This window comes from Scophthalmus maximus, chromosome 17, assembly GCF_022379125.1.
Source record: "Scophthalmus maximus strain ysfricsl-2021 chromosome 17, ASM2237912v1, whole genome shotgun sequence".
In the NCBI taxonomy this organism is placed as follows: domain Eukaryota; kingdom Metazoa; phylum Chordata; class Actinopteri; order Pleuronectiformes; family Scophthalmidae; genus Scophthalmus; species Scophthalmus maximus.
The window spans coordinates 7,133,101-7,157,387 of NC_061531.1; the positions used below are offsets into that span (position 1 = coordinate 7,133,101).

A 24,287-nucleotide genomic window follows, 5' to 3' on the forward strand; every position below is an offset into this window, starting at 1 on the left:
CAGATATGAGTAAATACTAGCAGATAAGACGCACAGTGCAGCACACTTCCTGTGTCGACCTATGAAAAATTGAAAATGAATACCCTGTGAGACTTCTGTGGGGTCAACAACCAACTTCAGCATTTGTGTACTTAAGTGAGCTGCCCCAAGCCTAAAACAACATGGGATTACAAGCATCGATTTTTGCAGGTCAATTATTCTCTTTCACAGAAAACCATGTGCCTACAGAAACAGGATCTGTTGAATGAATCTCACAAAAGTGAATTTGTGTGGGCTCAAAGGAATATACGTATGCAGAACTAAAAAACCTGTAATGGAAAGTGTCTAAACAGTTTGCGTTTGACGGTACAAGGAGAAACCCTTAGATCAGATAAAAAGCAGTCGACGGATGTTGGTGATGGCTGTTGTATGATCACGCTTCACCCAACCGTGAAGACTGAAACTGCCTGTCTGTCGGGAGACGCTGGCATCGTCTCAACCACAATCCAAATCACTTCAGAAACTGTTGTGTAGACCACGATGAGGCTAAAAACTAGAGCGGCACAGTAGATTCTCACAGGCAATGATAGTGCTGACTGATTGAAAAAAACAACTTGGTGTCTAACTCAATAGATAGACCCAGTCGAAACTGATACAAGTTCATACAGAGGCCCGTCGACAAATCCTCCCTTCATGAAGGGTGCGTGTTCAGTCCAAGTTGTGTGTTTATGGAGGTTTTAACTAATCTCAATTGTCGTTTTGGGGAATGTTGAATTGTGTTGCATTATACTGAGAGGTGCTTTTTTTGTGTGTGATCCCTATACTTAGGTGTTCTGGACAGAATGCTGCTTGTTTTATAGGTTGAATGTTCTTATGCTGCTTTTTATGTTTTGTTGAGGCAAAGTCCATTTTCCACTTGGGTGGGTGATAACATTTTATAGTAGATAATTAATTTGAAACTCCAGTCATATTAAATGTTATAGTCATTTTTGGTAATCTGATTGTCTTTGGGAATTGTCCTGATGGTTGCCTAATATAGGCTTCAATGTGTGCGATGTGGAACGCATTTTAACAATTTTGTGCCGTTTTATAAACAAAATTGTACATGAGGTGATTTATCAAAAAAGGTCGGACCATTGCAGTAATAGCTTCAACTCAGTCTTTATGTGGTCAAAGGCTGGAAAGACCAACTTTACCTTTCTTTAAATCTACAATTTAAATACAATGTGGAAATGTGACCCCCTCATTATATAATAATGAATACTTCCTGTCATTATCACACTGTCTTCAAATTCTGAAAAAAATGAATGAATTCATTCATTTTTTTTAGTTGTGGTATACTAATAAGTCATTTACAATTTTTACATCAGGCATCTTTTACATAGTAACTATTATTATTCTGTATAATATATTAGTGTCTACTTACGCGGCATGATTCCCTGGTTGATCAACTCTGCTCTGGTCCTCCTCTGTTGTAGCTTCAGCTGGAGAACTGAGCACCAAGACAGATACGGGGGAAAAAAAGAAGAAACAAAAGTCGGTTACTGCACAACGAATGGAGAGCATCATCAGATTCGAAATATATCATCCCTCCGTCAGTTGCCAGGCACAGAAAGCTACAGAAGTGGTGACACTGCTCATGACTTGGATGCAAGTTTTAAAAAACAAACAAATAAAAGCCTGTGAATTTAAAATGGAAGCAAGTAATAATGCTGTACTGCTCTACCAAGAGGTATTTATCTACCCTGTTAGCTGCTAGAGATCAGACATGTGGTCCTCTGTCAGAAGGCGAACAAAAGTTAGTGTCACACCTCACAAAGGGAAGAGAAACAGACAGAAAGAGACACACACCGACAGTTTCCTGTTTCAAGTGTTCGATCAAGTGGCCGCACACACACACACACACACACACACACACACACACACACACACACACACACACACAGACAGATAAAGGAAATAGATATACATGCACAGCTGAAGATAAGTTTAACTATCCTGCTTTTTTTTAATCAATTTTAATTATTTATGCCACAGGCATGAATTCGGCCTCATCAAACATAACAAAAACATCGCTAAACTCCTCAAGCTAATTGGCATTTGCATTTTGGAGTCTGCCCAGAAAAGTCAGACAACTTGTTCTGTCTCAGCCGAGCTCACATTTTTACACAAAGTCTGGGGACCGAGCTTGCAGCTCAATCTGGGTCATGAAATCAGCATTAAAGTGTAACACAACACAGCGTCTGGAGAAACATCTTGGGCAGAGGGCTCTTTCTCCCACACCCTGACCATGTGCAGTCGCTGTATTAGCTCACACCTCAGCACTGCCGAGCTGTGGTGGCTGAGGTGATGCTGAGGGTAAAATAGTGCACGTATGGGTGTGCGTTAAAGATTTTACACGGTTACGTTCGACGAGGCTGCTCCTAATTTCCTGTATGTGCACCTCCCTCGCCTCTGATGTCAGAAACTGCCTTTTTTTCAAGGTCTCGCAAGGTGTGAACAAAAGTACAGAGTTCATACCCAATGACATTCAAACTGTAGCTCCTCTTTCCTCAGCACAGGGTTCCCACAACATGGTCGGAGACATGGTGTCACTTGATCAGCAGTCGAGTTGATGAAAAACTAATAATTATTTTTTAGGAATTGTTCCCAGTAAAGAGCTTCATGGACCAGATAAGTTACTCAGTACAAGTAGTACAAATTATTTGTATAAGGATTAGGCCTGAAAAAGTGTTTTTCAGTACTAACCCTTTTTTTACGTTACCTGGAGGCAACAAGCAAAAAAACACAACACTGATATGGTATCACCTTATGAAGTTGGTGCAGCTGATGTGTTACCAAACAGTTGCTTATTCATACAACACTGGTATTAATTTGGACTCGTGTTCCTGGTCACCGGATGGAAACCAAACGTCTCACTCTCCCCTTTCGCTTTGTTTTCGTCCATTAGCACTCCACCAGCTAAATGCTTCACAGTGCTCACCAGCTAGTTATCAACTTTGTCTGTCTGCAGTTTGGCGCTGTAGAGGTAGTGTGATGTGGAGCTCTTTACCTGAAAACTGCGACCCCCAAAAAATGACACAGATGAGAGCAGTGAGAGTGAACCAAATCCCCAAATCTCAGCTCGAAAAACCAAAACAATGAGCTGAAAGACACCAAAAACTCTCAGTAGAGCTGGAGGTGCAGTGTCGGGTGATCATGTCTCTGTGTGTTTGTCACTATGAGCGACTCCGCACATTACACATGGTCATTTGGTCACAAAGTTTGAATGCATAAAATTACTATATCACTGATCCTCTTTCCATCTCGACACAAGCAGATACAACATCTCTTTGTGGCTGTCCTCTTTTCTGTTGGTTTCTCTCCCGACAACTAAAGAAACAATCTAGTGTCAATCATTCATTTATTCCTTAGTCATGAACCTTCCATCTCTTTCTTTTTCATTCATCCACATTAGTTCTAAACTCTTTGTGGCTTTTGGTTTTCTGCACAACAGAAAAGATTTGTGGAGTGTTTGAGTATTGCCCACATTTCCCGACCACCGCGTTGGAAATCATTAGAGCAGACTCTGTCGGCGAATCCGCAGACAGCCACTCTGTGTCCTACAGGTATAGCCTGAGATAAAAAAAAACAACATTTGTATTCCTTTGATATCGGCGATGAGGACGTGGCTGATGCAGGCTGGTGCAGTTTCACACCTTGGCAGCAGGAAAGATTTAACTGGCTCCAGCCGACAACAATACAAACAATAAGACAGATTCTCATTACAAGCATGCATCATATTTGCAGACACACACAAACATACACAGGAGCGCACAATGAATAAACATTTGAATACCTCCACTTATGCCCGTGCAGTGATTATACACACACAATCACGAAAAACATGCCCCGGCTCGCTCACTATGCCCCCGAAACACGTGCGGGCGCACAACAACAAATCACTTGTTTTCGAGGCAAACAATGATGTGCCAAGAGATGACAGGCAGGCGATGCCATGTGCCGATACAGAATCTATTCTGGGAAGGTGTGCTCATTGCTCAAAATGTGACTCCCCAACAGCAAGTGTGCTCTTCACTCAGCAGCAGCTCCACGCAGACTGGGCTCCGGGTCGAAGCGTAAGTTGTCGGCGAGGGATGTTTACAAGCTGCACTCGCGGTGTTGTGTGGTGCGGTCCGCACCACTTCTTTTTATATGTTCAATCTACAGAGCCAGGACCGAGCCGAATAACCAACATTTTGTAATGGAAATATTTGCATTTTTACAAAACGTGTATTGGATTAAGATCGCTTACTGCCCCTTCTACTTTATCGTCATCATTCCTCAGCTGCCTGTTTCTACAATTGCAGTATTTTGCCGGTGTTTCTGTTCTCAGCCCTTTTTCATACTGTAATACAGCACTTACTGTAACGTTACGTTTCTCCCCCCAACCTGTGGTCCTCCTCCCTATTTCCCCCTTTCTCTCCTACTCAGTTTTCTATTTGTGTACCACGTTGTAACCGCTTGGAACTTAACCCCCCTGGACAGCCGGATGAATTAAAAGGATCTCGACTGTAAATTGCTGACACAAAGTAAAGACCGTTCAAATGAACAAGTTCACTCTGAAGAAAGAAAGAGACACATTTGATTGACGGCAAATCAATAGATTTGACCGAGTCCCAGCTCATCATGGTTAAAATTCTGTCACTATGTCAATAATTTATCTGTTTCAGTCTCCCACTAAGGGACAACTGTGATGACTGAACGGACCAAGATGGACGTGGGTTGTTCCAGTCTGGCTCAGGTCTTTTTTGTGTGACATGTAAAGACTATAATCTTCAATCTTCAGATCCCGTTGCCACCTGATGTTCTCATAGAGATTATTCAAAACATGGTTGGCAACCGATATCAGCTTTGTTTTACAAAGTTCGCTCACCTCCATTTCCCTCTGTAGACTTTACAGTTGACCCTGGACCTCACCCAAACTCCCCAAAAAATGTCTCTCCTTTTTTGGCCTTTGCAGCACAAATGTCATTGCATATAAACAGTGCAAGCTGCTGGTTGCCGTCCATGTTTGTTTTGCTACACGTACATGCAACAGCCGGCATTTTCACACGGTTTGTACACTGGCAGAAATTCAGTCATCAGTGAACAATATTTCAGAGGGCTGTCCAGTGCATTTAATTAGTTGTAAGGTTTATTCTCCTTCCTGACAAAAAAAAATCTGTTCAAGTTGTTGGAAATAATCTTCATGGTTTGTCGAGCGTAGTCTTCAGGTTTGTCCCAAGCTTAACTGTAATAAGGTATCTCTGTGAAAGGCATGCTTTAAAAATAAAGGCTTACTGAAAAATTCTGTTAAACACACACCTGCTTCCATGTATATACTTTCACTTAAACATATCAGAACAAAACCAGAGGCCATGGAAGAGTTTCAGCTATAATTTCAAAACGTTTCAATGAAAAAATTACTCTTTAAATCTTAGTTTTAGGGGTCGGCTCATCCATGTCACTACCCTTCTCTGGAAGCCTCTTGGAGTTTGAGCTCTCCTAAATCGGTCCACACTGCTCTCTGTCCAGCTACTCCGGTGCGAGGCCCTTGGCGCTACAGTCCACAGGTTGGTGAGTTCATGTGTGTGTGCCCAGGCTGGCTGAGCCCCAACTGTAATCCAGCCATTTGCAGATAATTTGATCCACTTAACACCTCAGCCCACAAAATAAACCTGAATGACACTCTGAAGAGCGCCTTTCCATTAGAAAACTGAAGTAGTTGGGTTTTCTTTGACAGAAACCTACAAATATCACGAGTGCACATTTTGGCAAATAACGGCATTTTTGCTTTGAACTGTGGATGTGGTCACAATACATTTTTAAAGCACTGCATGTGTGGAGGTGTGACTATATAACTGCTCATGTGTGCAGGTATCTCACCTTGTCTGAGACTCTGACAGGCCTGGCGCTCTAACTCGAACCGCATGGCTCTCTCGTCCATGTTGCTGCTGATTGGCTGGGGCCTGAATGGGGCAGGGTCAATGCCGACACAGGGCAGGTGTTCCAGCATGGCGAGCGTGGTCAAACTATAATTCTGAACAAGACGTCCATGAAACAAGAACGAGAGGAAGGCGGTGCCGGTGGTCGGCCCGAGCTGTTGCCAGTCCGTACATCCACAAGGTGGTCCTCTTTGACGGCGGCCAAGGTGCTGGATAGAGTTATATCAAGTGAAATGAAGAAAAGTTCTTCTGAGCAAGGGTTCTGCAAACGTTTCTGGAATCGAAGATCCTCAAAAGAGATTCTCCCTTCTCGTCTGAAACAGGCGTTTCCACCCACTTCTTTTGCAAAACTCCTTAATTAGACAGAGTCAAAACATTGCAGGTGGCCTCTATAAAGGTGGTCAAACAAAACGAAAAAAGGCTGTGAGAACACAAAGCTATCAGAGCTGCTGCACAGCTTTAACTGCAGCTTCAGGACTGACTGAGGTGCATGTGCGCATGTTCATGTGTGTGCGTCAAGTGTCGGCGGGTCTGTGATCAAGTAGTCCGTCACAGCTGTTGCTGTGCTCAGTCATTCAGCCATTGACAGACACAAACAGGCGCACACGAGCGCGCACAAACACACACACACACACACACACACACACACACACACACACACACACACACACACACACACACACACACACACACACACACACACACACACACACACACACACACACACACACACACACACACACACACACACACACACACACACACACACACACACGTTCTGAGCCGGGGCCCTTTACTCCTCGCCAAATTCCTCTCACTTTACACCACTGATCTGAGCTCGGTGTGGTTGACACGCACCTGTGGGGGCACCTCTCGACCATCACGCCCTCAGGCCTAAAATCATTAGACACACAAACAGCAAAAACAGCTGGTGACACTCCGCTCTCTCTTCTGCCTGCTGGTTTTCTTTGGTTTTGGCTCTTTACCACCTGTCTAACTCTTGTGTTTTTATCCTCCTCCTAACCCTGTCCGAAGTCTGTCTATTAAAACGAAGGGTTTTTATGTGTTTGCTGTGATGGTGGCGTCGTCGCTCTAGAAATGTAGCTTGACTCAGCGACGAGACATTTCTCCAGAAGGCACAGCCCTACGGATGCACAGAGATGGACGTTGACGTCAGATAGGCAGCAGCTCCTCGCGCATGAACAGCTCAGTAAGCCTTAGGAGGAACTTAGGGCAGGTTGTGGTCTGAGCCGCTGCTCACATTCTCGAGTCACACGTGTTCTCCAGAAGGTGACAAATGACGGGGACCCCGGTTGAGCCGTTGTTGTGGTTCTAAAATGTCTAAGCTGGAAGGTGTTACAGACTGTAAGACAAATGAAACTGCAGGGAAAGCTGGACCAAAAACATGAAGGATAACAGCTGCTGGTGGAACATTATCTGATGTTTAAATGAGGACACCAGGTAAGAGGATAAAGTAGAAGGGACTCGCTGCGGTGGTATCAGTTCGTCTAAGGTGCAAATATTGAATGCCACTTTTGGGCCATTGATATTTCAGTTTGTACAGTTTTTGGACCATTGTTATGCAGCGCTGGAAACTAAAACTCACCAGTCAGAAGTGAACGTGGAGTAGAACGGACTGTGTGGAAATGACACCACTTTACTATGGACTCGAAACTGTGGACAGGAGCAATGCTCACCCACATCTCACAAGCACCAACAAAGACTGCCAAGAAACGGGGCGGCTGTGGGCAGTCCTTCCTGGAACTCTCTTGGAGCAAAGCTCAAGAGTAAACAATTTCCCTGGAATATAGGAAGAGGAGTAAAGGGAGGAACCCTGGCTGGCCTACATTATCATCAACTCCTCCTGTTCAGTGCAGGACACGGCCGGGGACAGCTGCGGAAGGGAGAGTTAATATCAAACCTCCCAAACAACTGAACATACAATAGAGAACAGACTCGCCCAACTGCCGGTCCATGGATCCTCATCTAATGACTCGCATGACCTCCCCTCCACAGGGAAAAACTGATGACGAGGCCTCAAACTTCGATTGGGGGCAACTTTGCTGTGAAAGATATGAGAAGCATGTGCTGTAAAAACACCAACATACTATGTTCTTCCCAAAGACATGGTCTCATGACATGATCGAAAGACATAGTCAACTGTAAAAAAAGACCCTGGTACTGCTGCTGCAAATCAATGCTGAAGACTTTTCTGTTTATCACTGCCTTTTAATACATCAAATAATTACTCATTTCTTAAACTGCACTGTAACGCTTCTTTTCTGTATTGTCTCGTGTTGCTTGTACAATCCGCCATGACGCATTTTGTATCTTGGAATTGTCTTGCTGTTGAAATGTGCTATACAAATAAACTTGCCTAGTCTTGCCTTTGCTAAATATGGATGGCAATGTCCGTTTGTTACCACTTTGGTCCAGACTGAAATACCACATTAACAAGTGGATGAAATGTACAGACATTTATGATTGGGTTTGATTCCTGAAGACTTTTTCTTGATAACTATTGGAATGGACTGTGATGAAATTTACTGCACATACTCATGGTGCTCAGATGAGGAATCCTGATCGCTTAAATCTATAGTGGCACCATGAGGTTGACGTTTTGAGGTTTTTCGTAAAAGAAAAAAGTCTCGACAATGTTTGGAAGCAGTGCCATCAAATTTGGTCAAGACAGTCATGTCCCTATCGACTTAAGTTTTCAGCATTGTCTTTGTTTTTTATCATCAGACTTCCTTTCCCGATTCCTGTCACCTGTAGGTTGTCAATTAAGCAAACATGCCTCGAAGAAAAACCCTCTATTGACTTTGTTTTTGCATTTGGCAAATATTAATAATCTGAGTACCTACAGCCACGGGGTATTCTACCTGGAAAAAAACTGCAACACCCATCAACCACCACCTGATCTGTTCTCTTTCTGCAAGTCAGTGATGTGAGCCTGCATTGAAACAGCCTTTATGTTTCTCTTTCAGCCTCACCCTCTCCTCCTCGTCCTGCCTGCCTGTCAGTGAAGAAGACCTGCTCCCATCCATTCATACTTACATTCATCTCCATTATTAAGGCTCTGTCCTGGCTGACATCGGATAATATGACATGACATCAAAAGGTGAGAGAGGGCCCCTTTCAAGGTGAAAAAAGTGCGCTCATCTCATCTGTCCATTAGCATCAGAGTGCTTGTCATGTTCAAGTTCTGTTGATGAAGAATAATTATGCGGTGACGGCAGTGCTTTAAAAACAAAAGATATCGGTGACCGACTCGGATGACACTCTGCAAACGTGTTTGTGTTGAATATGCAAGATGGTGTGTGTCTGTGCGTGCATTTCTTGGCACCGAGTGTGTCGATATGCAAGATGTGCTGTCCCCGGGCAAATCGCTCCTCAGTCAGACAAGAGAGAGGGGGAAATAAATCAGGGCTCTGATCTGCCATTATTTCAGATAAGGTCATAACCAAAATGCTGGCAGGGATTATCCTGCTTTGCTGCGTGCGTGTGTGTGTGTTTGGATGTTTGGTGTGCAATTCTTTTTTCTCAGAAAGTGTGTGTCTATGTACAAAATCTCTGTGCAAACCCATGCATGGCTTATAATATATGCGGAAGTGAGAGTAAAACTGCATCTAAAAATGTGTACCTCCTTTTCCGTATGCATAAATCTGATTCGGTCACGGCCTTTATCTCAACATTTACGACTGATATGAGGACACACTTTACAAACACTAACAAATTGCTAAGGGCTCCAAGTGGACTGTAAATCTCCATCACTCTCTTTCTCACTTCCACCCACGGAGCTTATAGTCTTGCTGCATCACTGGAGGCAGATGTTAATCGCTGTTTATTTATAAACAGATACAGATCCCAGCGTTCTGGTTTGGAGGGATGACGTTATCTCCACTAAAAAAGTTTAGGCTCAGCCAAGGTCAATATTGGAACATCTTCTGTTTTCAGGTGGGGCTGAAACATGTGATGAACATTAAATTATCATACAGCATTTGAAAGAAAAGGGTAGCTAAAGGTCACTTGCTTCTTCCAGACTTTCAACCAAATCTAGTGGTCTACTGCAGTGAACTGTATCCGCTCAGCCATCATAGAGTTGACCCAACTGTCACCATGTGATCCAAAGAGGAGTTATTTGTGTAAGTGAATCTTGATTTAGTCAGGACTATGGTTCCCAAAGTCAAACGTTTTACTTCCAACGTCTCCATCATTTTTTTTTACCTTACATGCAAAACTGAGCTGGTGCCACAGAATTCCTTGTTTTATTATAGCACCTTATTTTCCAAGTTTTAAACCAAATAATGTCCAACGTATGTTGTTTCCTGATACAAAACTATGTAATATGGAATTAACTGAAGGGATAAATTAAATGAGTAAATATGCATTCATTATTCATTAATACTGGGAAAGAGTGTGAGCTACAATGACATGCTAGGAGTTAATTGGAAACAATCATCTTTTTTTATGGACCACTTTTCCCCCCATGCATTTTGTACTTAATTATATCTTTTGCAGGAAATTTCTTGAACATTTTAGGAAACTATTCATAAAATAGAGAATAACCCTATTCCAGGTCCGATCTAAGACAGATGTTCGAGGCCACCGCTCCTGTGACAAATGGTAGCATAGCAACACTTCACGCAAGTCCATCCAACATTTCGCCACAAATGTCCTCCTCATTGGGGCACTAAGAAAAAGTTTAGGATCACCAAAGTATTTGGCATTCATCCATGAGGGACCATAAATGTTTGTACAAAGTTTTGTGAAAATCTATTGAGCAGCTGATGAGGTATTTCAAAGGGAACCAAAGTGATGGACCATGCAACTGATCTGCCATTTCTCCAGCCTAACTGCTACAGTAGCATGGCTTATAAAGCAATCAGTTGTGATATACACAAGGAATTTAATATCAAGGCCCGGCAACAACCAGACCATGATCAATGAACCCTGTACAAAGCAAACCACGACTCTTCCAGGCCCTCGTGTGTAACTACATGAACCCACAACATGTTTGGCAATGACTTCATCGATATTCCCTGTCATGCGTGCGGAGGTAGTTCAGGGATCTATTAAAAGCATTCGCTGTTTTGTCACTGAGAGGAAATGACGAGACTGGAGGTCAGTGAAAAAGGTCACTGCCACAGGCAGCTGCTGTAAAGTACATGTCAGCATGTGTTCCTTAAAAACCTGACTCGGCACTTCAGAGGGAGCCCCAACGACCCCTGCTCAAAATCCAAGGAAATTAAAATTTGGCTGTGAGGTTACAGCTCACGGAGGATTAGTTATTCTTTGATTCAAGACATTCGGCTCATGCTACTGGTTGCTGGATACAGTTATATCAAAGCCAGGGGTTGAAATGTTTGGTTGTTGTAGAGAAGCAGTTTTGAAACTCCATTAAAACCCTTTGCTTCCTAACTAAACTAAGGCTATTGATCTTATTAATTGCTACACATCTGCCTCATCTCATCACCTACCACAACCTAAGCTCTTCCTAAAATGAGAGAAAGCTGTAAACAAGTGTCGAATTATCTCCAACCCCAACTCCTCTGACCCCTGGTGGAGTTATCACGCATGTGCTGTTCAATGATCATGTTTCTGCACATAAACACTCCTTTTCTCTGTCTGACAAAGTTCTTTATAATCTTGAAATCAACAAGCATTTCACCATTTCAATATGCACTTGGACCATAGCACTCAGATTGTCAGAATAAATCAGGTCCATCTCACTTTTCCTGCAAACTATGAAAAATAACGGAACCATATTGTCTTGGCACGTGCGCTGAATGTCTTTCCTTCAAGGTTTTTCAGATTGTGAGCACATTGATAATGATGTGCCTGGCCCACTGGCCCAGTGCCCCTCCAGCATACAGCAATTTGTTCATCAGGAGATTTTGAATCTCATATTCTACTTTTGTTCATCTTAAATACCCCTGCCCCCAAAGTTTTCCCCATTTCCTCAGCCAATACCTATTCTTTACTTCCCTAACCCTAACCGACCCCTCCTCTGACATTACATCTCTCTTTCCTCTTAACCTGTATACTGGCTCTAACTGGTTTAAATAGCAGGACCAGCTGGCCACATCGCTATATCCAGAGCCTCTTTATCTGTGCACACGGGGTCTAGGGTTACACGCACGCACGCACGCACGCACGCACGCACACACACTAACACACACACACACACACACACACACACACACACACACACACACACACACACACACACACACACACACACACACACACACACACACACACACACACACACACACACACACACACACACACACACACACACAGGGCGTATTCAAGGCTGATTAATGAAATTGGTAGGTCTATTGCTTAAGTCAGATATTTAGTTCATGAACTGATATACCAGACACCATGGATTTAAATTTGTTTCTGTCTTACAAATAAAATGCTGGGTTGTAGTACTTTTGTTGGGCAGGAGGTGGAGACATGCACCTTTAAAAAAATTTAAAAAGTTGAAGGAAGATTTAATGTTGTCTCCAACATTTGAAGGTGGTCTGGTCTGGCTCGAAATGGGATTGTATCTCAGCCACGTGAAATGCAATCCATATATCTTGACCACAGTCTAGAGAAAAACAAATCTGCCACACAAGTTGAAAGTTGACTAACTCCACTTCTTCTAGCGAGCTGAAGCAAGTTGTGAAAAAGCTCCAAGTAGCAGCTGCAGCTGTAAAATCCTCCCAAGCAAAAACTGTTTCAAGTCGATCAGAGTTAAACAATACCAAGTACCTCAAATTTGTAATTTTTGTTTTACTCAGGTTGAGTAAGTTAGTTGTGTTATTAAACCATCTTTTTATAAAGTGCAATTCAGTGAAATATTGTGTGTTTTTCTCAGATTGGAGTGGGTGCACTTAGACGGCAGCACTTGCTGTTTATAGTGAGGTATCGCAAAGGGAAACCTAGCATGTCTGAAATGTAAACTCTCAGTCAGCGCCTCAACAGATACTTAAAAAAAAAAAACTTTTCACCCAAACAACCATCCTCCCTCTGCTTGACACATCTTCTCCACAGTTCCTTGAAATACAGAGAAATGGAACCTCACAGCCAGGCAGAGGAATCTAATGGATTGGAATCATGTTTCATCGTCGTGTCTTTGTACCCGACAGACAAACGTGATTCATTTGCTTCAGCAAAAAGCATTTTTATTTTGGTACTTGTGGGGGGGGGGTGCAACTTACCGCTCCTCCTCTTTGTGATTGGCAGGAGGCTAGAGGCGGGCTGCAGGGACAACTCTTGCAGCTCATTGGCCACCGCTTCGCTCTGGGGGCTGCAGGCATCTGCGTTTGGTCTTTCTCCAAACTTTGTCTCCATGGTTACCAGAGCACGAGAGTAAGCCTTGTAGACAGACCTACGAAAGCAAAGGAACACATAAACACACAAATCTCAAGGCCAAGAGAAATCACCTTGTAGCATAAAGTATATTAACCTCCATTTAGTTCTGCCTCTCATAATCAATGTTCTCTCTCTTTCCCTCCATCTCACTCTCTCGCTCACTCTCTGTCTGAATGACTCATTCCTCTTTACATGAGCCTGGAGTTAACAGTGAAGGCATAACAGAGGAAACGGACACCCTGGTGTCCACCACTCTGAAAACAAAACACAACAAAAAGGATACACACAACACTGTCCGCGGCAACACGTAATTTAATTAACCACGGGCCACTCGGAGGAGAAAGGAAATCCCTCGATGTCTGAATTCACACACACGGGGGATAATCGCTCATGACTGAACACACATGCATGCAAGGGAAACAAGCTGAACCTGTTTAACCTGTTCATTTGTATAATTAATATTGCTGTTGCTAACAGTGCATTCAACTACAAGTCTCCTTTCTTTGCCGATTAAGTTTCAACCCCAGTTTTGGAGGAAAGTACTTTGCAGGACAATGTTAACTTGTAAACTGATAACTTCAAACACAAGATCTTTGAAAATAATGTCAAAGCGCACTAACCGTGTGTGTTTGTGTGCCTCTCATTTCCCTTTATAGATGCTGAAAGTAGGTCTGTCATTATAATCACGTTACAGACTCAGCTTGTGATACGTGAACATGAACTCATCATTATATTGACCTAGATAGTAACTATTTTGTTTGTTGACATAAGCCAGTCGCGCTGCTTCTATCCTCTCATCCGCTCTGTCGGAGGCGCAGCTCATTAACTGTGGTGTTACCTGCTTGAAGATTTGCAGTTAGGGCAAAACATTTCTCCGAGCAGTGACACAAATCAAGGAGAAGTGTGTAGGAGAAGAAAGCAGTGGCTGACTACCAGATGACATGACTCAAAAAATGGTCTTAAAAATGACAATAATATTGTTCATTTCTGGGACAACACATCACCCGACAAAAAGTAGTAATCGTGGCAGGCCTATCTGTGAAACCTATTAACGTCAGAGCCCTAACTGACACATTGCTTCTTCACCAGAATGGACTGCAGGTGTCGTCACCGGTCACGACTGTCTGGCCCTACTCCGCCTCACCTTCTGACACTCTGACTCCCTCAGCAGCTCTGAGTAAAACCCTCTTTGCCTCGCTCAGCCCTCTGCTTCCTAAAGAACAAGAGATCAGTTAAAAACAGGAGTTAGATAGTCCTGCTGTCCACTACTAAGGACTGTGTATGAAAGTCATTTTTAAAGGGTTAGAATTACAGTACATTTCTGGAAAAACAATTGTGAATAACACTGCAGCTAAGACTCCATTTTATCATTGGCAACAGAAACTCACTATCTGCAAAAAAAAAAAGGATCACTCTCCCTTGTCGCCATAAAATGTGGAAGCTGCAGTCGCCACCATTTTAAAAGGAAAGTTCTCTGTTATAGCCACACCCCCACAACTGTAGCGTCACTAGAAAGACAGAATGACTGAGACAAATAAAATCATACTTTTATGCAGTTTAACAGATTAATGCTATGTAAGTACCATTGCAATCAATGCAAATAAAACATATATTATATTATACAATGTTACAATGTTAATGCTTCACAATGCACCTGTGTTCACCATTTGATGCGGCACTGGTTACCCAGCTTGTGTAACTGTTCACTCTTCATCTTTCTTAAGCTCTCTTGGTCTAGGGAAAGTAAAAGTAGATCACGTCTTTTGTGAAAAATGAAGACGTGCCAGACATTTTGCACACGGAGGAACTGTCCTGGCTCACAGCCCCGAATTACCCATTGAACTTGGTTCAACAGTGTTGATAAACAGAAAGGCTGTACGGAGTGAGTCATCCTCCAGGACAGTTATTTAACCAATTTTCTTGCTTGGTTTGGACCAGAAATGGCTTTAGCGTGTCTCAGCGTCAACCCATTGTTCCCTCTGGGGATTAAAAGACTTTGTTTGCAACATGGTGTGGCTAATGATCCAAATTAGAGACAGTCTCTCGCTTTAGGTGACAGCATCGTTAAAAAAGCTGCAGCTGTTATTTTGGGTCCACCGAAGCAGGTCTGGGACTCATTTCAGCCCCTCGACCGTAGTGATGTGAAACGTGGCCACGGCACAGCACGAGTCTGATTTCAGCGCAGGAGAACACACTGAACACAGACTTCTCACAGAGACTTGTCCATCGTGCTTCAAACTACATTAATATGACATCACGCGGCGAGACTGGAGGGGCGACATTGGCTTAATTTAGATCCAGAATATGCCAGTGCGTTTGTGCTGGAACGTAAAAAATGTATTGAGTGCTGTCCATTCTGTGCGTCGACTCCAAAAGGAGAACTTGACATGGCCTTCTGCAGCTTTGTCAGTGGCCAAGCGAATACTCGCAAACTAGAAAGCAGCAACCCTGCACGTTCACTGGAAATCCATCATGATTTAGGCCAGTTGGTCATTACATACCTGGTCTTCGTCAGCACAAGCCCCCGGCGATTTTCCATCTCACTGGATCCACTTGCTCTAAGAACCTAGTGAACAACAGGAAAAGATGAGGCAGGGATGTGTAAACACACAGGTGGAGCACACGCTCCGATCAGACCCATCCCCCTGTCATGTTTTTGAATGAGAACAGGAAGGCTCTGTGCAAACAGATGGTGTTTTTCATTTTTCATTTTACGAAAAGCTCCAGAAAAAAATAAATTTAAAAAAAAGGCAATCTTACATTTCAAAATAAAAGTTCTCTCTTTGTAATTGCGCTTTTGTGACTGAGATGTTCCTAGAACCAACACTGTGTGCTCAGCATGTATGACGACAACATAAAACACTCTGCGTTTGGTCCATAGTCAGTTTGAAGAGGTGTGATGTTGTGGTCAGCTCAGAGGAAGGAAGTCAGAACTTTGGCTACAGCCAGAGTTAGGAACTGAAAAAACTAAACACATTTGCATACAATTCAGGCCCCGTTTCTCTTTCATCTTTCGACTTAAACTAGACGAAATGATTAACGGTTGTGTAAAAAAAAAAAGAAAAGAAAAAAAGCATCCTGCTAGAGCAACTGCCTAAAAGTAATGGTCCGCAAGACAAGAGCATCCCGCTGCAAGTGCGTCGGCGTCGCGCAGTCAGACGCCAGCTCCGCTGTGAACACGTACCTCGGTACTGTTCTACCTCTCGTTCCCCGCGCGGAGCCCAGTCCACTGCCCAACTCCGACCGACACGACGAGCGCGACGAGTTCGTGCGACTGCGACACACCGGCGAAGGAAACCCAGGGGTGAAAACACGCGCATATCCTGTTTACAACTTTCGAAATAAACGTCTCAACCGCTGCCGCGACGGGGGGGACAGGCTGAGGGAGCACGCGCTGCAATTGTTTTGAAAGGGAGTTCGCTCCACCTTCCGGTATCATTGTGTGTCTCTTGTTTACTCCCTCCGCTTGACGAACCGAGGCGGGAGGTGCAGCGGTGCAAACGAAGTTCGTTTCTGTTGGGGTGTGTCCCGTCCACGTTCACACCGACCGGGTCACCTGTCTCACGATGAGAGGACGCACTCTCAACTTACTTCCACGTGTGGGTTACTTGAAATTTAAAAATTAAAAAAACAAACAATACATGTCTGGCTGCTCTTTATCTGCCAGCACAGATGGAATGAACTTAAATAAAAGTTGAAAGCCCCGCAACAACATCCAGGCATTTTTGATCAAATCTTGTATTTACAGTGGAGTCCAAAAGTCAGGAGGCAGAAGGTTTTATTGTAATATTGTCACTACTTTCAATCAGTAATGTACTAAAACTAATCATCACTGACACAAAATAACCAAGTGTGGTGACATCTCGCATAGTTGTGTTTTTTAGATGTACATAGCAGATATATTTACCACGTTATAAACCAAACGTTTATGCTTTTTTTGACTGCTGTTTGTTTGAAAGCACCTTTTATTAGTTGATTTGTTCTAATTATCGTATTCTGTTCACACGCATACATAAACTTAAAATAAATAAATAACAAATGGTCAAATCTACCACCAGAGGACGACAAAATCAGGCGACCAGGCGGAACCATTGTTCCGGCTGCAGAGGAGGGGGGTCGTTAACAATGACGAACCAACATGGCGGCAAAACATTAGGCTAACCAGATGTAAAGTCATCTATTTACATTTTCATGGGAGAAAGTTAATATTAAATCGAAAATGTCTCGTCAGTGTCAACAGTGACAGTGCATTCGCTGCAGTAACGTTAAGTTTGAGAACATCTGACAACGGTGATAAACGTTAGCTAGCTTGACGTTGCAGTCAGTCAACCATAGCGATTCACACAGAGCCACTGGAAACACGTCAGCTAACCGGTTGACACGTTTACAGAATGTGGGGAGAAATCGAACCTGCCGTTGAAACACAACGGAGTCCGTGTGAGAGCGAAGACGAGGGCAGATTACCGGAGGAGCCCTGGACACGGTCCCAGAGATGTGACTTCAAGAGCCGCACAGACACCGAGCAGCCGCCGCATGACGCTCCGGTGAGATCAGCAGCTCTGTTTTTATCAACGTGCAATGCAAATATCCGCCCGGTGTGCGCTGATGCTGCTCGCCTGACAGTCGTCATCCTGAGCTCATAGTTTTGTTTCGTCGTCCTGCCCATTTCTGTGTCGTTCAGTACTCGAACCAGGCGGAGTCCAGTTGCGTAGACGCCATGGTTGAAACCATAGCCTTGAGTGGGAGCCCCGTGAAGAGCCAACAGATAGGAGACGCTGAGCTGACCCTGGAGCAGCGCCGAGAGGAGCTCCTGCATCAGTACAGAAGCCGGCCGCTGGTGTTCCTGGAGAGGTATCATGTATGTGCACACAGCAAGCGAGCACCGTTCTTTAAATAAAGCCCCCTTCGCAGCCACTAATCTTTACAATCTTTACAAGGGCTTTACAATCAAATCGATTAGACCCCAACAGCATCAGGTATGAACACACCAAATATTGGATCTATGAGCTTTGGATACTTGTGTACTAGTGCAAAGAAGGTATTATTTATACTGGAGTGTCAGTTTAACTGTCCTTACCGTTTCCACCACATGCTGTCCTGTCATCGGCCATATAAGCAATTTCCAGACAAAAAAATGAATACTAAAACAAAACACAGTTGAAAAGCTTCTGTAGTGTTAGCACCAGGCTTGATCCTAATCCCTTTCTTGCATTCCCAGGCCTGCCTGAAGCCTCAGCACCTGTTGGCGTTTGCCCACGTCAGCCCAGACCCTAGAGCTCAACATTACTGCACAGTGATACAGAGACGAGCTGCAGGATGTACGAACAGGACCAGGGTCCGAAACCAGCGCTACGCTGCCCTCAGAGCCCTGCAGAAAGGTAGGGGCTCCACTTGCCTGTAGTGGTGTCATGCAGCTAGTTTTGGTTTTTACTTATCCTGATAACATACATTGACTGTGGGTTTAACTGAAACTGTGTTCCTCTGATCCTCTGCTCTACCTCGTCTCCTAGAGGGACAGTATTTCAGTGAAGAACAGATGCGAATCAGGGAGCCGCTACTGTACGAGCAATATATTGGCCAATACCTGACCGACGAGGAGGTGAGTTTTATTTTGTAATATCTAAATTCAGTTCAGCCTATGAGAGGTTTCTCTTTAAATTTGTTATCTTCTGACTAATTCCCTCAGGTGCTGGAGCGCTCCCAGGATGCCATGTTGGAAGGCGAAGCGGGGGAACCAGGGGCACCGGCAGGCGGTGCCGGGGGTCTCGCGCACCTCCTCCTTAACTCCTACCAGGAGCGGCTCATCCAAAGTCGTCTGCAGGAGGAGCAGGAGAGAGAGGAGGGTGCACTGGAGGAGGAGGAGGACGAAGAAGACGATGGTGAGAGGGGGTTACGGTTGACGCGGAAGTTGCTCTCACTGCTTTTTATCTCTCTGATTTTTCTCAGCATGTCTCTCTCTCTCTGTGTGTGTTCGAACTGAAGATAATAGAGTCCATGGGAAGGAATGGGAGCCTACCTCTGAGGAGAAGTCTCTGCTCAGGGAGGAGTTCATCAGTCAGATGCACCAGCGCTTCCTAGATGGCAAAGACAAAGATTTCAATTACAGGTGAGTCACTCCACCTCAGACTGGGCCTTTATACTTGGACATAAGATTATCTGCTGGATGAAGGCTGCTTCTATTCTAAGCAGACACTGGATGGTGTATTAACAAGCTTAGAGCTAGTTTTGGTTGAAGAAACAGTTGTCAGAAGTGAAGTATGAATAAGACATCTACTAAATCCTGATCAGGACATTTGTGGCTATTAATTAAGTGACTAAAATGAGCAGGAATTTGGAAAATGTTATGTTTATGTTACATCATTAGGGTTCATTAGGGTGATATATTTCTGAAATCCAGTGTTCAATGATACCAATGGAAGAAAAGTTATGAATGGCAAAATCTAAATGTTAACACATTGCAGATGCTGGTGTTAACACCATAGAATTTTGTCTAATAAAAAAAAAGAGATTGAACTAGTCGGTGTAGTGAAGACATAACATGGTAACTAATAGTGAATGAATGACAATGTTTAGGTCGCAGCAACTGCAGAAAAGAAAGGACTCGCTCAGCGAACCTAACGTCTTCAGTAGTAATTAAGAGAATCGTGTGCAGAGGGTTTTTAAGCATCTGTAGTAACGGGACTCCTTGTGTTTGTGTGTCCATTACAGTGAGGTGGATGAGAACCCGGACTATGACAACTTGGACATTGTCAGCAGAGACGCTGAGGATAAATACTTTGATGAAGATGAGGTGGAGGAGGAAAATGATGAAGAGGAAGAAGAAGATATGACAGACTAGCAACTGTAGCGCTGTTTAACCTCTCAGATTTAAACTGTAAATACACTTGTACAACATGAGGATATGTATTCTGTGTCACAGCTGGTAATAAACCTTGCTTGTAAGTCTTGTAAGGCAATTTGAGAAATTCATTGGCAGTACACAGCAGATGGATCATTTAGAGTATGACTCAGATGCCACCTAGTTTTCTCCTCCGCCTTGAGACAGAATGCAGTGTCTTGCTTTATAACTAAGTCATACTTGTGTGAAGCTGTGCAGAGCATTTTATGTTTTCATTAACAAATCTCAACGGAAGCAGAACAAAGAACAAGAAGAGTATAACTAGGGGAAATAAAGAAGTATCCATCCACCTATTTTCTTCCGTTTATCCAGGATAGGGTAGCGGAGGCAGCTGGCTAAGCAGGGTGATCCAGACATCATCAGCCACGCTTTCCAGCTCCTCCTGGAGGATCCCGAGGCCGTTCCCTGGCCAAATGGGATATGTAGTCCCTCCAGCATGTTTCGGGGTCTGCCTCTAGGTCTTCTCCCAGCTGGTAAACCTCCAAAGGAAGGTGCCCAGGTGACATCCTGACGAGATGCCCCAACCACCTCCACCGACACCTCGCGACACAAGGGAGCAGCGGCTCTACTCCGAGCTCCCTCCGCATGTCAGAACTCCTCACCCTATCGCTGAGGCTGAGCCCTACAGAGAAAGCTCATTTCGGCCGCTTGTGTTCGCGATCTCGTCCTTTCAGTAACTACACAGAGCTCATGACCACAGGTGAGAGTCTTACGGATTATTTAGTTTTGCATATTTTTGAATTGAAAGTGGTAACTGTCCAAGTACTTAGGCTTTCGGCTGTATCTTTAGTTTCTTGGCTAATATGTCATATTTTCATATTCTGAATTTTTTCCTCTTACTGAGACTAACATGTCTAACAGTTGTAAAATCAGATAAGACATCACAAAAGATTTCAATAGTGATGCATTTCCAGACTGTTTATTTACATTAGTGATTGACACGTGTCTACAGTCCTTGTCATGTTTGTAGCGTGACACTCTACTTCTTAGAAATGATGAAGTACACAGCTGGGGGTGGGGCCAGACAGCTTTGAAACAAAATGTGAACAGGAAAAAACCAAACAGGAAAAATCTTTGATAAGGAACAAAGGAATGAATGTCTTCAAGACAATTTAAACTTAAATAAAGGAAACGGTAAACGTAAAACAAGTTGTAACCTTGAATTAATTAGATTATAATAAGAGGAAAAGGAAAAGTATCACATAAATGTTTGTTTTTTTATGTTTTATCACTCATGGGTCACAACCCATCTAGTAATTTTCTTCTTTGAATCCAGTAAAATCAAAATATTCAATGAACATCCATCATAGAGTTGAGTAATTTCTGGCAAATGACTGCATCCGTCAAAGCACACCTATTTATTCTTCTTAGAAAACCCAGGTGTTTTTCTGAAAAAATTGATCAATTGCTCAGAGAAAATGCAAATACAAATGAAAGCCAGTCCCAGCAGCAACGCGTGTGATACCTGAAAATGTCCACCCCGTTTCCCAAAACTCCAAGATGATGTTATATTTTGTCCGCACATCAAATATATTCAGTCTACTGTCATAGAGGAGCAAAGAAACCACAAAATATTCCCATTTAAGGAGCTGAAATAAGAGAATTTTGAACCAATTGATCGATTATCATTATTATTATTAATTTAGTAATTAATTTAGTTCTCATCCTCTTTTCTCCACAGCAGCTTCATGTTCTTGTACAGGTCGTCGCCCTTGTAACGCTTCCTCAGGTTCTCCTCATCGGCCCTGATCGCATCACTTCTCTCTGACAGGATGCTCTCGTGTTTTTGCCTGATCTCCCTCTCCTTCTTGGAATACAGATTTGTTTCGTAATGTTTCCCCCCCGTTCAGGGCCAACAGGGTCTCGATCTTTAAACAAAGCCTGTCACCTGGTCCAGTTCACTTACGTCTTTGTCGTTGAAGACGTGGAAGCCCCCACCACACTTGCGCAGGAAGTTGCGGAGGATGTCATCGCTCTTAGTAATGATGTCATTTAATTTTTCCCTCCCAGACGATCCCCATGGGTGAACAGCACAATGGTGTAGTCCCACACTTTAGGACCAAACTTTGCTTGGATCAGTCCGTTGGTGTTTAGATCCTCCTGAGTCAGCCTTCCCACAGGGACTACATATACAAAGGCGTGAGGGCCCGATTCCTGCAGTTTGACACACCTCATAATTTCCCTGACAATTTCCTCCTTGTTGCGTTGTCTCAAAAAACCCTGGCGTGTCGATCACAGCAACTTTCATGTCCCCGACTGTCCCCTCTGCCTTATCACAAATCAGAGTCACATTCTCCAGCTTCAGCTCTGAGTTAAACACCTTTCGACCGAGGATTGTGTTCCCGCTCGAGCTCTTGCCGGCTCCACTCTTCCCAAGAAGCATGATCCTCAGGGGCTCTTTCGGATCTGACAAAAGAGAAACATTTTACTAAGATTCATTTCTTTTACGCTGTTCTTGCTGACAGCACAGGTTGATACACTGAATGTGGTGTATGACGCAGTATATGATAGTGTATATTTCACAATGGGGCGATAACCATTTAACCATTAGTCAGCAGCGTACATAGGTCTTTAAAAAATATTTCAGGATGTCATATTCCAGGTATTGCTCCAAAATCTTCTATTTTTAACAATCTATTTTTCTTTTATGCTATTTTTTTTCATATTGATGCGCCAAACTGGGGTCAGAAGAAGAAGAGTGTATAGGTCACGTTTCACTTACTCCTATAGGACTGTTTCTGAAGGTTTTACTGTCAAATTGACACAATTTACTTTTCCATATTAATATGTTCATACGCCAAATCTTTTTCAATTTGCATTAGCAAGGGAAAGCAAAAGAGTAATGCCACCAAGACAAAAGCAAGACATGATTTATAATGGAAGGGAAGTATTTCACAACAGAGCTGTTGTGAAATACTAACAGAGCTGTTTTCTGACTTACAGAGAACTTTGGTCTGGCCTTTGTTAAGTGTCTTTGCTCAGATCAGATCAGTTCTCTCGCCAGCTCCCTTCTTGCTGCAGTGCCCCGTAGAACAAGTTGTTTATCCTGAGTTGATTGAAACTGAAAGTTTGGGTGGTAAATGCCCCTGAAGTCAGTAAACTGGTGAAAGAGTCTTAAAACTTGACTGCAAGATTTTTGCAGACAGGAAAGTATTGTGCCGTAAAACTTTTGCCTTTGACAAGGATTTGAAGTAGGGATACAAAACTTTTCACAGTAACTCAGTGTCTATTTATAGACTGACTACAGACTATGGCTTTGTTCATTTAGTCATATAAAACATTGATCAAAACTGCCATCTAGAGGATATTTGATTTTGAAGATGTCCTGTTAGAGAGAATGTGACCGGTGCCACAGCTTCTGACTATAGTTTTTTTTTTTTACCGTGACAAAGTACAATGTCTGAGATCCAGATCAGTTCCACTAAAGACACATTTCCCCCCCTTAAATAGATAAAAGGTTGGAGAAAAAAAACATCAATACTGGTAGAGATGCAGACATTTTTCTTCTGTCTCACATTAATCATCTCATGACCCTCCAGAGTTTTTCATGTGACTCTTGATGGGGGCCTGAGCCCTATGTTGGGTGCCACTGAACTAAACGTACACCTGTTTATAAGTTGGGTAAAACTACTTGTACCTCAACCAGCTACAACTATTGAATGCCGCGTATGTCTCGTTGTGAAGATTCAGCAGGTGGCTGTCGGTTAACAGGCTTCTTGTGCACTCAGATGAGACTGAGTCTTATTTGGATCAAATTCTCGTCAGGAATCCGAAGATAGTGGGAACATCTGTAGTTTCATCATGTATTTACGTAACTGGGCTGCATTGTTGATAACAGTCTAGCCGGCGCTTCTGGGCAAAGTACAGTGAAGAACATGACGTCTAGCCAGGAAAGTGCATTTGTTGGACAGGAAAAGCTTTAACATCCTGCCTGGTCCAGTGTTATTCGGACTGTGCTGCCAGTTCTTGTGTTGGACCCTTACAGTAGCACAAAAACCAAGCGGTGAAAACTCCCCCTCAGACTTGAGTCACGTCGGCAGGTGACAGTTCTGTGAACCTAACTCAACGATGGCATC

The 24,287-nt window shown here is 43.4% G+C and overlaps 2 protein-coding genes and 1 pseudogene across 8 annotated transcripts in view; 1 reads left to right on the forward strand and 2 right to left on the reverse strand.

Moving 5' to 3' along the window:
• LOC118288952 (myocardin-related transcription factor B) overlaps positions 1–16,648 on the reverse strand; it is a 35,721-nt gene extending 19,073 nt beyond the window's left edge. Inside the window, exons 1-4 of one of the 5 annotated variants that reach the window (XM_047328353.1) lie at positions 16,498–16,648; positions 15,815–15,879; positions 13,160–13,329; positions 1,406–1,471 (exon numbers count right to left, since the gene is read on the reverse strand). In XM_047328353.1, coding sequence (XP_047184309.1) covers positions 1,406–1,471; positions 13,160–13,329; positions 15,815–15,852 — 274 coding nt within the window. In that variant the 5' untranslated portion in view covers positions 15,853–15,879; positions 16,498–16,648. Of the gene's footprint in view, positions 1–1,405; positions 1,472–1,723; positions 1,847–5,886; positions 6,596–13,159; positions 13,330–13,407; positions 13,826–15,814; positions 15,880–16,497 lie in introns of those variants that run through there. The other 4 variants (XM_047328354.1, XM_047328352.1, XM_047328355.1 and 1 more) reach the window with 4 other exon arrangements.
• The window catches only part of ccdc97 (coiled-coil domain containing 97), a 167,884-nt gene extending 147,615 nt beyond the window's left edge, over positions 1–20,269 (forward strand). For 2 of the 3 annotated variants that reach the window (XM_035614003.2, XM_047328361.1), the window contains 8 exons: positions 8,933–9,066; positions 17,704–17,857; positions 17,995–18,171; positions 18,532–18,691; positions 18,824–18,912; positions 19,000–19,192; positions 19,296–19,419; positions 20,022–20,269. In XM_035614003.2, coding sequence (XP_035469896.2) covers positions 17,705–17,857; positions 17,995–18,171; positions 18,532–18,691; positions 18,824–18,912; positions 19,000–19,192; positions 19,296–19,419; positions 20,022–20,151 — 1,026 coding nt within the window. In that variant the 5' untranslated portion in view covers positions 8,933–9,066; position 17,704 and the 3' untranslated portion in view covers positions 20,152–20,269. Of the gene's footprint in view, positions 1–8,932; positions 9,067–13,275; positions 13,311–17,703; positions 17,858–17,994; positions 18,172–18,531; positions 18,692–18,823; positions 18,913–18,999; positions 19,193–19,295; positions 19,420–20,021 lie in introns of those variants that run through there. The other variant, XM_035614005.2, reaches the window with a different exon arrangement.
• Positions 20,270–21,114: 845 nt separating this feature from the next.
• On the reverse strand, positions 21,115–22,633 carry LOC118288953 (annotated as a pseudogene).
• Positions 22,634–24,287: the final 1,654 nt, after the last annotated feature.